This window comes from Coptis chinensis, chromosome 7, assembly GCF_015680905.1.
Source record: "Coptis chinensis isolate HL-2020 chromosome 7, ASM1568090v1, whole genome shotgun sequence".
Classification (NCBI taxonomy): Eukaryota; Viridiplantae; Streptophyta; class Magnoliopsida; order Ranunculales; family Ranunculaceae; genus Coptis; species Coptis chinensis.
Window position 1 is genome coordinate 84,303,789 of NC_141462.1, and position 15,706 is coordinate 84,319,494.

Below are 15,706 nucleotides of genomic sequence, written 5' to 3' on the forward strand. Positions count from 1 at the left end.
AGTGCAAGCCCAATGTTTGAAAGAAAAAAGAACTAATGCGCACCAGTTGGTAGTCGGTAGCCTGTGTCCTTTGGGCAAAAGCACGTGTTAAAGGCTTCAAGCATCTCATTCTGTAAACAATGCACATTGCAAACAGATCTAAAACTTGTACTTCCATAGAATCACGAGTGCACAAATACATTATCAAATAAAATAACTTTTCAAAGGCAACCAAATGGAAGCAATTTCAACAAATCAGTAGAGCAACTGAACTGCATTAACTGTCGACTAAACTAACTCTCTTAAATGTCAGAATATATATGGGAACATTTTGATTTCAGTTAGAGAGACCTGCTACATCCCATTCTTAGAATACAAAATTCTCAAAAGGGAGAACTCATGGACAAGCATGCATTTCACGCCGTCATCAGAAACTTGAGATTTCAAGTCACAGCACAAAACTTTCCAACAGCTGGGAACCCTTTTTAACTCCCTGAGGCAGCTGGTACAGCGCTTGGTTTCGCATCTTCAGCCTTCTCATGTTCTTTGTTAAGCATCTATGATGAACCAACCATCACAATTATCAGCTACATAGAAAGTGAATAATAAAGAACACATGATTAAAGTTAGTAAAGAAACATGCATTACCTTGTTGTTGATTAGGTTGTGGAGAGCAATCACACTTCTGATCAGTGAAGAAAGATAGATAACCAACATCATATCATTTGTTTTCACTGTGCATGACAACAAACCAAAGATTCAAAAATTACCAACTAGACTTGTCCAATCTCCAAACACCAAAGAGAAGATATACATTGACATTATTAAACATTTTAAAAACCTGAAAAGGCCTTGATCAATTCCGCCACATTGAGATTAGGAAGTAGATTGAACACATCCTGCACAAAAAAAATTTAATGATAGACAAGTACAAAATCTGAAACAGTTGACCTTTAAACAAACCCTAGTTCTGAAGTAATTCCCAGACAACTGAAGGACGATAAATTGACATGATCATTTGCTAACCAAATAGCATAATATCATTACCCAGCTTGACTCTTATGGACTTCGATCCAGAAGACTACATACTACTTGTAATACTGGAAAATATCCATGAAAATGATACCTGTAAATGGCACAGAATCTCGTGATTTATTGGGAGCTTCCCATCAATTACCAAGTCGAGGTAGCTCTTTATCTCCCGGAGTCTTGCATCCAGCCCTTTGAGGGCTGCGAGTTTTCCAGTAACCTATGAGCAAAAATAAAATTAGATTTCCTTTTCACCCACTTTTCAGGTAAATTTGAAAGTGTGAAATGAGAAACCCTCCCACCCTTTTTCTAAATTTCTAAAAGCAGCATTAACTAAATTGAAGCAGGAAAAAAGTATATGAAAATGAAGTACCTCTGTGGCAAGGGTGCTAATGGTTGTATCCTTTACATCTCTCAGTAAATGCTCCACTCCTACGGAAGTGTGACACAATGGAACGAGTTAGAAGGTGGTGATAAAAATTTATATTATCAATACAAGCAAACAAAAAAGGGAGCCAAACACTATTCATCAGGTTGCACATCACATGAGAAAGATAATTGAAGAGTATCGTATTCTACAACTATCATACCAATTTCCTCGACTTCATGAGCAGCAATTTCTGAAGGCACATGTACGAAAACCTTCTGGCTCTTCTGAGTAGCATTCTGTAACAATGACAAAGATTTAGTTTGTGCTTCCAACATTGTGTTATACACGGACACAGCTTGTATAGAAGAATAGCTTTAACCGTCACAAGGAAAGAGATGTTATGTTCTGTTTCCATTTGAGTATTTAGGTATCAACACAAGAGTCCCATAAGGAGTCCCTTATACAAGCATAGGATACAAAACACACGATATGCCAGCTTCCACACTAATCATCTATAAGAGAAGCCAATTCACTTTTACCTCTTTGACCTCTTCAACAGCATAGTAAGCTTTTGTTGGAATCCCAAGCTCTTTTGGTTGGACGTCGATTATGACCAATACAGGATTTGGAACATAACTGTAACCTCGTAATAGAAAAAAAAATTATATAAACTCCAAGAAAAATAATACATCTTGGTAAATAAGAGATATAAATATGGCGAAGGCCTTTCAAAACAGCACTACTTCCTGCTCTAATTCAAAAACCAGATCGTCTTACTCATGGAACAATCTGTGGATATCCAGGTCATTTTCCCGTAGCTTTGGCCCTGTGCTATACCAGCCTACAACGTGCTCCTTGGCTGAATTTGAGATAAAAAAAATGAAGGGTAAAAAGTCAGAACATTATAAACATATGCAACTATGCAAGATACAGAAACCTTATTGTTCGAAACCACGCACCATTGATTCTCTTGAACATAGAAAACATAGATTCATGATAGTTATGGTCGAGAAACCATATGCTTGGATCCTTTTCCTCTTCTTCAAACGGCACTGAAAATTTGAAATTGAAATGTATAGCATCAATAGCCAAAATCCAATTCAACATACCAGCACAGAAAGATAACAAATATTTGTAACCAAAACGAGTTCCACATTATATCACTGCATCTGAATAACCAGTTATAAAGTAAGTACCATTTTATTAGGCATGGATAACTTTTATTTATTCGAATATGTTTTCTTCAATGAAAAATATATCAGGATACAAAAACTGAGTGTCTCTCCCTGAAATGAAAACTTTGGTATAAGAAAATAATGCCAAAAGATATATAAAAACAAAAACAAAACCAAACAAAAAAAAATTGAATCCAATATATCATGAAGTCTGAGATCACAGTAACGTAGTAACCAGATTGGTGGACAAAAATAACAATGGATATGGTGTTCACTATAAGCTCATTATAAATACAAAGGTCATATTTCATCTGTAGTCTGATGCTACCACAAATGGCACATAAAATCATGCCTCAAAGAATCACCTTAACACAATATAGAATTGCATGCCCTTCCATCACAGTGAAGCACTAGAACTGCACTGTTAAACTAGCTTGAGCACGATCCCAGATTTCGATCAACAATGACAGTCCTTGAGCAAGTTTGTAACTGTTTCCATTCTTTCCCCATAATCTTATGAGATTCAGAATATTGCCTGTGTTAGAGCATCTTTAGGTGAGATACTATCCTAGCATCAAACACCAAATTTCTAATAATTTGGTATTTTTTCATCTTCAGAAGAAACACATGTTGATGAAAACACCAAAAAACCACCAAACCAAACACCAAATCGGCCAAAATTTGGTTCCAATTTTGGTGCTATATCAAATCTCTCTCGCGGTTTTTCTAACACCGCACGGGCTTGGGCTAAACAGTGGGCTTCAATCACACGGTTTTGCGAAAACCGCGCGAGAGATTGGGAAAGAAAATAAAGAAGAAAGTTGATGTGCGACACATTGCGCGGTTTCTGGAAAACCGCATGGGATTGGGCTTTTAAGATGGGCTTCAGTGGCGCGGTTTTGAGAAAGCCGCGTGGGCTATATGACGTGGTTTATCCAAAACCACGTCATTTGATGTCGAATATTTGATGTTTCTCCTGAAGTTGGTTGGTGTTTGGTTTGGTTCAAAAATTTGGTGTTTTCTTGGTTTCTCTCCTAAAGATGCTCTAACAAGATTTTCTGTAGCTTGCTTAAGTACTTAAGTTTCATGTGTGTTGCATGCCAAATTATATTGCCCCGAAGATAAAGATAGAATCCAAAACAGGGGAAAAGCTGTAGAAAGAGAATCATTAACCAAGTGAGTCCCCCCCTCCCCTCCCTCTCATTTTGTTTTGTCAAAGCATTACCTAAATATACAACGAGCTCCAATTAGGATCCTCTGATGCTGAGAGAATGAGAGGTCTAAAATAACAATACTACTCGAACAATGTTTTCTCCACTCCAGCATAAAATTTTGTTACCTACAGTACCCACCTCCCCCCATACTCATAGCCTCGTCAGGCACAGATGATATTTTACCTATCCTTGAAATTAGCAGCATATACAATCCACTAGCTTGATCTTTTCCATCAGCTAAAAAAAATGTTTAGTACTTCCCAACCAAGATTTTACTATTACAAAGATGGCCCAGTCTATTTCTCACAACAGCATCAACCCTTTCAATTGCAAACCCTAACTACACTCATTAATAATATCTAATGAGTTACCTAACTATGTTCGAAACCCTAAACCCTAAAATACTCTACTGAATTCAACTTCGATTAGTTTTCTAAGTCATGCCAATGTAACCAATAATGACAAAAAAAAATATATATATATATATATATATATATATATATATATATATATATATATATCTTAGATCTAAAAATGGGAAAAGAAAAAAAAAAAAAACTAAAAGAGGAGTTTAATTAGAATGGCACCTGCATAGCTATTGGTGACGTCAACAGTGCCTTTAAAAGAGCTACCAAGAAGAACACCCACGACACGTTTACGAGTATCTCTAGCAACACGGTTATAGTTATCGACGATGCTTAGTAGAACCAGTGGGTGCACCACGACTTTCTCGACTGGTCTTGATGATATTTGTTGTGTCTTGATCACGTCCATTACGATTCCAAAGTTCGAAACAATAAAACAAAGTTGGTCTGCTTGTTTGTTTGTTGTATGTATCACGGATCCAAAGCGGGCAAGACAATATTTCAGTTCTAGTCAAAAAAGAGAGAGGTTCCATACTTCCAGCAGCTGTGAAGTTGCATAATGGGCCGGGCTATACCACGAAGCTGGGCCAATATTCAATTCCAAGCCTGTACATATATCCATTATCGATCATATCCGAAAGTAGTCTCTTGGACTTTGATTGGTTGAACGAACATAGCAACCGTTAGCTCATATAAAACTAGTATACTGTTATGCAGTTCGGCGTGAGCGGAAAGAGATAGTGGAAAGTGAGAGATTGAAACGACTTAGAGAGGGAGAGAAAAGGACCAAAAGAAAAAATGAGCACATAAACCAACCAATTCACATTTTGGACCACATCCCCCTTCGCCCCAGAAGGTAACGTTCTCCGCTCACTTGACTAAGAATATGCCATTATTTTCTTGTCCACAACGCTACACTTGCGTAGGTGTGTACACTTAACAGTTAACAGTATACCAAAATACTTTAATAGAAGCTTCTCTAGTTCCTCACAACTCATCATACGTTTCCCAAATACCTTTCCAATATACCCTTATTTTCTCCATGTGGTTAAACAGTTTTCTACCTACTTACACACTCCCTCTCAATGTTTAACCAAGTCATCAAGAAAAGAAAAACATTTACTATCATCAAGATTTTCTCACCCTCGTTTTCTTGTAACATGAAAACAAAACAAACCCTCGTTTTCTGAACAACTACTCCTACATCTTTCTCTCTCTTCTCATATATAAACAAACTTGTCACTTCTCCTTCTCTCACACTTCCTAGCTACTACATACATAACACATTTCACATTTTTTTTGTCAGTAATTAAACCCAATGGAAACACTACCTTTCCTCTTCATATCTGCCATTTCAGCTTATCTAGTCTGGTTCTATTTTCTGGCTAGACAACTCTCCGGCCCAAAAGTCTGGCCCATTGTAGGTAGTCTTCCGGGTTTAATTTCAAACCGAGCTCGTATCCATGATTGGATTGCAAGTAATCTTCGGAACACAGGTGGTACTGCGACGTATCAAACTTGTACACTAGCTTTCCCATTTGTTGCTCGTAAAACAGCTTTTTTTACTGTTACTTGTCACCCGAAAAACATTGAGCACATTCTTCGAACCCGGTTTGATAATTACCCAAAAGGTCCAAATTGGCAAGAAGCTTTTCATGATTTATTGGGCCAAGGAATTTTCAACAGCGATGGTGACACTTGGCTGATCCAAAGGAAAACAGCTGCTCTTGAATTTACTACAAGAACACTTCGACAAGCAATGGCGAGGTGGGTGAATAGAACTATTAAGCTACGTTTATGGTTCATTCTAGGAAAAGCAGCTACTGAAAATTGTGCAGTGGACTTGCAAGATTTGTTGCTCAGACTAACGTTTGATAATATATGTGGGCTCACTTTTGGAAAAGATCCAGAAACATTATCACCCGGGTTACCCGATAACCCGTTTGCTAATGCATTTGATTCTGCTACAGAAGCGACACTTCAGAGGTTGCTGTACCCTGGGTTTCTATGGAGGTTGAAAAAGGTTTTTGGTTTTGGAATGGAGAAAGACCTGAAGAATAGCCTCGAAGTTGTTGGGAATTACATGAATGACACTATCACGGCGCGAAAAGAACGTCCGTCGGATGATTTGTTATCGCGTTTCATGAAGAAAAGAGACGTTGACGGAAATCATTTCCCAAGTTCAGTTCTGAGTCGAATCGCTCTTAACTTCGTTTTAGCTGGACGTGACACGTCATCCGTAGCACTCAGTTGGTTTTTCTATCTCGTTATGACTCACCCAGAAATTGAAGAAAAAATCGTAAATGAAATATCAAAGGTTTTGAAAGAGACACGTGGCAATGATAGAGCGAAGTGGGTGGAAGAACCATTGGACTTTGATGAAGCAGATAAACTAACTTACCTAAAAGCTGCATTAGCTGAAACACTGCGTTTATATCCTTCTGTACCGGAAGATTTCAAGTATGTCGTATCGGACGATATTTTACCAGACGGTACACATGTACCGGCCGGTTCGTCTGTTACATACTCGATATATTCGGTTGGAAGAATGAAATCAATATGGGGTGAAGACTGTTTGGAATTTCGTCCCGAACGTTGGTTATCGGTAAGTGGAGACCGGTTTGAAACTCCGAAAGATGGTTACAAGTTTGTAGCGTTTAATGCTGGTCCAAGAACTTGTCTTGGGAAAGATTTGGCTTACTTGCAAATGAAGTCTGTTGCAGCTGCTGTGCTATTGCGTTACCGGCTATCTCTAGCTCGTGGTCACCGTGTTGAGCAGAAAATGTCACTTACTCTTTTCATGAAGAATGGACTTAGTGTCTTTTTGCATCCAAGGACACTTGAAGCGGTCAGTTCTTAATTCATGGATATTGCAGATCGAGAGGTGTCTGTTTGTCATTTTATAAAATTTGTTCGGAAGCACGTACAGAGAGTACGCTCATTGGTTGTTTCCTTGAATGTTTATTTGCTTTTCCATCACAATTCTATTGTTAAATTGTGTTTATTGTTGATCATATAAAACATTTGTTCATGTTTTTTACTGTAAAGAAATCTTTTTGTTGTTGTCCAAATAGTTTGTTGCTCATTTCTTTCATGCATGGATCTAGTATGTACTATCCTCACGCCAATATTGCGACCAAACCATGCAGAAACCATTCCAAGAGTACAGAGTGCTACGAGAGGACTGGAAGGAATAATGCCTGAAGTCAATATTCTACAAAAAGTTTACAGAAATTACATGATTACAAAATTGAAAGAATTAGTATACACTATACAGTGAACAAATCGTTGCTGCAAATTCACGTATTTTTGTTTGTTCCTCGAATGCAAGTACAAAGGTCTGTATCAGATGAAGAAATCCACCTTGCACTGAGTTTTAGCTCGAGAGAGAGGATCAATGTATAGCTGCAGCTTTGAGTTTCCATCACATATCATACAAAATGATTTGACCAATTACATACCTGCAAACTTCTGTATTTCAAGGAGTTAAATATCTTCAGCTTACGTAAATGGTAATTCAGTGATTGAATCCTTTGACGTTACTGTATGCGTGCTCGTTACACTGTGGCTCCCATATTCACAAATTCCTTTAGGAGCCAGATGCCCAGATGCCCAGATACCACAAGGAAGACCACTCGTCTAACCTTATCCTCAAGTTCGTCTGTGTTCTTTTCGGTTGATGACTTCATGTCATCATTTCTCTTTCTGCGTCAGTGTCTAGGGATTTAATTATCTGTCATTTAAAGGTCAGTTACTAAGTTTGTATAATGGTCGGTCAATCCAGGATTTTTTCTCCAGTTGCGAAGAGATTCCAAATTACAGTTCCAACCAGATACAGGCCAACTGAGACCTTGAAGACATCGTCCCATGAACCTGAATCATCAACCAAATGAAATAATGAAAAGTTAAAAAAACATAAGTAGGAAACATGGATAAAAAAGGGAGTACTTGAATACTAAATCAAACAATATATCCACACTGATTTAGTTGTAATTTAGAAAGACTAAAAGGGATAAACTCAAACCATGCTGCAGGATGTAACCGGTTGCTGCTGTCCCAAAGACTCCTGCCAACACTCCAGCAGTATTGGATAGACCAAGCAATACTCCCTGTACTCATTCATGATCGAAAATATGTTAATATTGAATAAAACACAGCATTTCATGGTATCAGTAATGCTGAGAATCACATATTCATTAAAGTTCATACTATGGCCACATATCAAATATAAAGCCCCCTGTTCAGACTGATTGATGATAAGATAACATACTGAACCACGGAAACAGAGGAATGAGATGAATCAGTAAACATTTCAAGCCATTAACACGTACAGCATATCGGGGACCAATGTCTTGATGATTCGAATATAGTCCAGACTGTGAAAATGCATCAGTTCCCTGCTCAAAAGAAAAATGAGAAGCACTCAGTATTCAAGTCGAGTTCAGTGCATATGTTTTAATCAGCAGTCAACAAAATGCTCCTAATTTGGACTTCTCCTTTAAATATGATTCAGCAGATTCCATAGTAAATACAAACATTTGTGAATGCAAAAATAATACACCTGATTTTCACTTCTGAATTCCAACATAAAACACTGATGTGGTTCTTTTATCATCCAGTGTAGAAGCATATTGTAAGATAAAGTAGGCATTGCTTCTTAGTTACAGATGATGCCAAGTAGCATTAAAGTACAATGTTAGAAACAATTACATGCAAGTTTAATCAAAGCAATCAATATATTTGAGGACATTGCTAAGCATATCAAATGACATGCAAGTCATGGAAGTATTGTAGGACACAAACCTGACTGCAAGCCATGCATAGAACTGCCATTCCAGGAGAATGAACATGGCTCAACTGCGTTAGAAAGAAAGCTGGACCTAGAAATCCAATTGTCTGCATGATCTGCAAAATCGAGTGACAAAGACAGGGTCATCGTTTCATCGCACTGAGAGAAATTGAAAACCATGTAGGCATTACTGAACATTCCTTCCTACAGTGAAAAGTGGAGACCAGTTTAAAATGCAAGACCAGCGTTTTGTAGATGGAAGGACCAATCACCAGAGGGAAGCATCCATATAATATATATACTTATGTCACACTGTATCTCGAGATCCATGACACTATGCAGTAATTTTTTATTTTTAGATTGGCAAGCCTGTTTTAAATGAGATCAGTCTTTGATGCTGGCAGAGTTCGAGCCCCAAACCTCTGGTATCATCACCCAAAGGCTTTACCAACTTTTCCAGTTGGCACCTGCTCTATGCAGTGTTACCTGCTCATGGATCAATGTTTGGGGAAAGTTTTCTAATGGGTTGGCCATGTGAATGTTAGACTATGGCTGATGGCCCAAGCTAGGAGCATACAGGTTGGTGTTTCACTTGGAAGGTTGGAACAATCAACGTGGCGCAAAGATAAGGTTGCCTCACTATGACCTGGTTGTCGGGTTTGAACCACGGAAACAGCCTCTCCGCATTGGGGTTGGGATCTGGGCGCAAAGATAAGGTTGCCTCACCAGACCCCACACCAAGCGGGACCCTTGTGAACTGCTAGTTTGCTAGCCTTTAGGTAGAGTGTTTCAAAAGAGCATGAGGTAGACCAAAGATGAAATGGACATTGGGTAAAGGAAGTCGAGTCATTGGAAACTATGCAGACATCAACTGTTAACATAGGCCTTACAGAAAATCTCATCTCGGGTAGGAAATACTTTTCTCCATTTAAATGGTCTTAGATGACTGTGCTGTCTCTATATACTAATGACACCATGGACAACATTTCTTTTATGTACCAGTGTTAAGGTGACCAAGTTTATCATAGCTGAGATGTAACTATCCTCTCGCATTATGACATATCTTCAATGGTAAATTATTAGAGAGTAGAATAGTGATACCTTGCGAACTCTGGTGACAGGTACTCCATTACTAACAAGTGTGTCTGCAATCCACCCTCCAACATTTGCGGATACTGCCATTGTAAGCCAGGGTAAAACACAGAGAAGGCCAGATTCTGTAAGGTTGAACTTCAAAACCTAGAGCAAATAATCAGCAAAAACAAAAGAACAGGATTCATTCAGATACATTTCATAACGCATTATCAAAAACAAATGATTGCAGCAATGCATCAATAATTATTAAATTTCTCAATTATCTCTACATAAATCAGATCATATCATACCCACATATAATAAATCTGGCATCAATCAAGTATTGCAGCATATATTAAGTGATTCTAGGTTTCAAGTCCACTAAAACTCAGACCATGCCAAGGCAATGCATCAAGACATCCAGGACCTAACCTAATGACAGCTTATAATTTTTTTTCCCAGCAAAATTGCATCACTAGGACATTGATCAAATAGCAAGTCCATTCGTTATAAGCTTCATGACATCCTTAGATTGGTTTATTGAAGTTTCTGACAACACTTAACCCTCCCTCCCTCCCCCCCCCCCCAAAATGAAAAATACCAACACAAACAACAATGGTTGACTGATCTTTTCTGAAAATGAAGTAGGTGATTAAGAGTGATGCTCCACACTTCCTGCCAAAATGCTTAGCTTTAGTAGTTTTTCATAACCACGTACCAAATCAAGCACAAACCTAGCAGTAAAACAAAAGCTTTACCTGGTTATAGTATGTTGGCATCCATGTGAGAAGAATGAAAGTCCCCCAGTTGTGGCAGAAGTGGCAGCTTATTAGAGCCCAAACAGGTGGCTTTGATAAAATTAACTTCCATGGTATTTCCTTAACAGGTTCCATAGCATCATTGCCGCCGACAATAAGCTTCTTTTCATCAGAGCTAAGTTGAGGGTCCTCTAGTGGTGAGCTGTGTGCCTATGCATCAGTAGCAAAATTCAAACCTGATCATTGAAAGGAAATAGTGAAGCTAATCCAAGGTACAAGTTTATTTTGTAAATTACACAAGCTATCCGGCCATGAGACCATGACACAATAGTTTTTCGTTAGTGGCCCATACGCTTTGTGGCTTGATATGCTTTCAACATTAATCACATACGATTTGTGTTTCTTATTTGAATGCCAGCCTATTATTTGGAAGGGGTAATCGGATGGATTGGTAATGATCCATGAGTCGTGAAGTTTTCTTGATTAATTGGAATAGATATTGTGAGGATTTCTTTAGATTATTATGAAGCTAATGAAACTTGATATGCTAAAAATATTCATATGCTAGCACAAGAGGCTTGCCTTAAAAACACGCTGCTGAAAAAAAAATCTGTATGGATTGGTGATGACATGTGAGTCGTTAGGCTTTGTCGATTGGACTATATAATGTAAGGATTTCTAATTATTATTAAGAAGCTAAACTTGATATGCTAGAAAATATCTATATGCTAGCACTAGAGACAAACTGAAAAAAACATGCTGATGACAAACGGAAGTAATAAGTTAATAACTAAGAGGACCAGAATTCCCTCGAGATGGAGTTTACCTTACTAAGCCATATAGCAAACCACACGGTCCCAAGAGAGCCAAAGGAATAAAATACTGATGGCCATCCAAACTTATGTATCAAAAAAGGGGAGAATGCAAGGCCAGTTACTGAACCAAGGTACATCCCACTATATACGAGTGCTAACGATCGACTTCTTTCTGATACAGGAATCCACTTTGACAGAATATTATTCATTGCAGGCATGGCAACACCCTGAAGGTAATAACTGAACTTAGCGCCAAACAGAATGGGACTATAAGATATGAAAATTACACTGAAGCAAAAAATAAAATGTGAGGAATATTAAGTTATAAAACTGACCTCACCAATCCCCATGAAAGCACGCACAACAAGCAAAAACGGCAAACCAAGCCTAGCAGCAATAGGCGTGAGGGCTGTGGCAATAGACCACCAGATTACGGCAAATCCCAACACAAACTTCCCACCAACTGTGTCTGCCCATATACCTCCAGCAACCTTTAATCAAATTCGTATTTGTCACATGTTCATTGCAAGAGAAGTTTGAAGTTTGCAATGCGAAATACGTTTACATTATAATAGCATACCTGGGTGAGAAGGTAGCCCCAGAAGAAGGAAGACTGGATCAAGCCAACAGTTGTTGGACTCCAATTGAACTCTGCTGACATGGGCAGGATGGCAATGCTCATGTTAACCTGTCACACAAAAAATCTTCTCAAACATATAGATAGAAAGGAACACACCCTTAGATATTTCAGCATTCTGTACTTCCAAAAGAAAATAAACAATTTTTTTTTTTGAGGAAATGGACATGCTTAAGCTAGTTAAAGGAAGTTCTGATAATTATTGGTGCACTACTGCTTAATGTGTCTATCAGTCAATGTAGCGACCAAAGTGTGCTCAAACTTTGGATTGGAGGTAATATCTGTTGTTTGTTTTATTTGAAAGTCAAGTTTCAATTGATTAAGACATTCAAAAAGGTGTATATTATTAAATTTGGGCATCCAACTAAAAACCAATTGGTGACGAGTGGAGTGTCCTTGGGATTAATAATCCCAACATATCACTCAAATCATAACGAAATATATAAAACAATCAATTTATTATAAAACATAAGAATTGAACAATGAAGAGATATAGGTAGCTTACTCTATCCATATTGCAAAGAAGAAAAGCCGTAAAACACAAAACAACAATCACCCAACGTTTCGGAAACTGATCCAGCCATGTTAACTCACTCTTCAAACCATCTCCATCAACTTTAACTTCACTCAATGTATCCGTAAACTTAACCGTATCCGGCACTGATTCCGTAACTTCATACGGTTCAGACTTCACATCAGCTCTTACTCTTCCACTCGTTCTCAACTTCGTAAAACCTTTTAACACTCTGAAATTTCTAACGTTTGTTTCATTTCGACATTTCGGAGATAGAAACTGGAAGTGGAGTTGTGTTTCGGGTTTGTAAATGGAGGTGGGAGATTTTCTTGAGGTGTTGTGTTTGAGTGGAGAGAAAGGGAGTAGAAAGACTACCGCGTACATGGTTTGAGACTTGAGTGGCGGGAATTTTTTTCGTTGGGTGAAGAGAGTGTGTTAATGGAAAAACGAGTAGCTACATAATGAGAGGCTTTGGTGGAGAGGAGCGGAAGGGAGGGAAATCAGTGATATTTTTGAGCACTGGTTGTTGCTATGACACGTGTTTATGGCCAAATCACCTTCTTTCCTCAATGGGCTTGAATTGGGTTGGACTCTGTTGGACTTGGACTTACTTTTGGAGAGCCCAATACATACGTAAGAACACTTGGTCCGAAGTCTAATACATATGACTCACTCAGTCACACTCACTAATGGTTAGGAGAAACCTAACGAAACATCTATAGTGATCAAGTTCTTCTTCTAAGATCAGTTATGTGTTGAATGGGTTTGGATTGAATTGAGAATAAAAAAGAAATAAAACTTAAGTTTTTGTATTCTTTAGTAATGGCGGTTACAAAGTCGCTCAAACTCTCTATCGCTCTGGTTTTACAAGTTTTCTTCGAATGAATCGAATTCCCATTCTTTTTCTTGATTATCATTTTATACAGTTTTCCAGCTATAGTGGTGCCCAATGCTATCTTGACGCGTGTCTATTCCCATTTTTCTCCTTCCTTTTCCCGCTTGTTCCTGTAACACATGAACTTATGCGCAAGATACCAACAATCATGTCGATATCTCGAGTTATTTACGATATTCGGGCTGGAATATCAGGTTGACGATATTTGCCCACGACATCGCCCCCTTTCGAAACTTTCAATTTTCGATCTCGAAAATTTGAATGTTTCGAGAAACAATCGGGAAAAAACCAAAAAATTCAAACTGAAATATATACTCAAATTCAAAATTCAAATTATCAAGCGGTTACTGTTGGAACTGAAAAACCACATCAAAATATCGAATATAAAAAACTCGCATTCACTCTCTCTCTCTTCACTTATTCGCAAAAACTCAAAACATCCAAAACCCCACCACCATTAACAAACCTGAAAAGTTTCAATTTGGAATTACTCGCTGTCCTTTTCACTAGATTTTCCTGCAAACTTGACAGGTTAGTTAGAATAAAACTTTAATATGCTCATTTGCCATCATAATTGCTTTTCCTTTTATCTGTTTATCCCTAATATCACGTCTGTTCCTCTTCTCAAATTAAGAGGGCGAGGGTTAGGGTTTGAACTTGATCGTTTTATCTATACCATCACAATACTAATTAGATTTTTTAAATTATATATTTTGATATGTTTCAGTATGGCTAGGAGAAAATTTTGTGTTAATTTTAGGCGAACCATCTCGAAACGATCCTGACTTCGACGTCAAGAATGTATACTTTCGAGACAAAAACCGTCACCTCGAAACCCGTCACTGTCACCACAAAATCTCAATACGTGTATAATAAACAACATACTATATAATTGTACTGAGTATAGCAATAGTAGTGTCGATGAAGTATATAATTATAATAAAAAGTTTATTGTTTCTAGTAATACCGACATGTCGAATGAAGGTATCGAGTCTAAAGATAGAACCAGTTATTCTTCCTCAGCCTCGACATCACAATGGACTGAAATTGATGAACCAGCATGGCGCCCAACGTATCTTGTTGATGGCCTAGCATGCCACCCTTTTGAGACTGTGACTTCGGAATTGGAGCGTGAAATTATGGAGGATGGCAGCACATGGAGTGGTGGTTTGAATCCTCACTTCCCAAAAAGACCCAACTTAGACTTAGTTAGAGCTGTATATCAGATATCCGATACTGTCACTCTTCAACACTATGTTGGATGTAGAAAAGGTACCAGATGCCAAAGTGGTGATGCCCAGTCCATCATCATCACTGTTGGGCAACTAGCTGCTAGTTTGCGATTCCCTTTGACTGACCTCGATCAAGATGTACTGAACCATTTGACCATCTCTCCTAGGCAAGGCACGAGAAATTTTTGGAGATTAATGTATATTTGTAACTAATATAATGCACATCTTGAATCCGATATGCAGAGATCCCAAAAAATCAGGCTTATCAATATTCAAACCCATTATACATTTATCGAACGTATTGAGAAATCCAAAAACGGTTCAACTAAGCCTAGTGGTTATTTTTATCCCAAGAAACGAAGTAACTGACAGGGCATCATAAAAGTGAATCGAGATAGTGACTTTAGATGGCCACTCTATCCTCTCATCATATTTGGTCAATGGGAGTCATCCGAATATGTCAATGTTCCTTCCTTGGTATATCATGTTTTTAATCTTAGAGGTACGTCAACTATGACCCCTTCTCTAAAAAAAATTCGATATTCCATCTCAGACCTTTTATCTTATTGGCATACACTTGTGCAATTGTTTCAATACTAAGACTTGCCACCTCGAGAGGTCGTGGATAGTCCACTAGAGTAATGGAGCTTCTGAAAGGCACTGATGAAAAAATAACTGCTAGAACTGGTGCTGATAAATATGGAAATCCAGCCTCTAATGTCAACTTACAAGATGTCGACAATTATGTTGCGCCTTTATATACCTTAAAGAGTAATGTGCTTAGAGGTCAAGATCCTTCACTTCCCCACACTGTTGTACCTTCCCAAGCTGCTCCATGTTCATTACGACCTTGCTTTTAT

The 15,706-nt window shown here is 38.1% G+C and overlaps 3 protein-coding genes across 3 annotated transcripts; 1 reads left to right on the forward strand and 2 right to left on the reverse strand.

Annotated features, from left to right (window-relative positions):
- Nucleotides 1-135: 135 nt before the first annotated feature.
- On the reverse strand, nt 136-4,721 carry LOC147489488 (26S proteasome non-ATPase regulatory subunit 7 homolog A). Its single transcript, XM_086575176.1, has 10 exons — nt 4,355-4,721; nt 2,338-2,430; nt 2,156-2,237; nt 1,918-2,014; nt 1,599-1,674; nt 1,382-1,440; nt 1,106-1,228; nt 821-878; nt 628-713; nt 136-536 (listed from the first exon to the last, which is right to left on the reverse strand). The coding sequence occupies exons 1-10, from the start codon at nt 4,539-4,541 to the stop codon at nt 465-467; spliced, it is 933 nt and encodes a 310-aa protein (XP_086431302.1). The 5' UTR covers nt 4,542-4,721; the 3' UTR covers nt 136-464.
- Nucleotides 4,722-5,358: 637 nt separating this feature from the next.
- Nucleotides 5,359-7,203, forward strand: CYP86A1 (cytochrome P450, family 86, subfamily A, polypeptide 1). Its single transcript, XM_086575175.1, has one exon. The coding sequence runs from the start codon at nt 5,451-5,453 to the stop codon at nt 6,990-6,992; it is 1,542 nt and encodes a 513-aa protein (XP_086431301.1). The 5' UTR covers nt 5,359-5,450; the 3' UTR covers nt 6,993-7,203.
- A 110-nt stretch (nt 7,204-7,313) lies between these two features.
- PHT4;1 (phosphate transporter 4;1) lies at nt 7,314-13,227 on the reverse strand. Its single transcript, XM_086575174.1, has 10 exons — nt 12,711-13,227; nt 12,149-12,256; nt 11,904-12,059; nt 11,580-11,795; nt 10,754-10,963; nt 10,023-10,160; nt 8,936-9,037; nt 8,464-8,529; nt 8,157-8,241; nt 7,314-8,005 (listed from the first exon to the last, which is right to left on the reverse strand). The coding sequence occupies exons 1-10, from the start codon at nt 13,101-13,103 to the stop codon at nt 7,908-7,910; spliced, it is 1,572 nt and encodes a 523-aa protein (XP_086431300.1). The 5' UTR covers nt 13,104-13,227; the 3' UTR covers nt 7,314-7,907.
- Nucleotides 13,228-15,706: the final 2,479 nt, after the last annotated feature.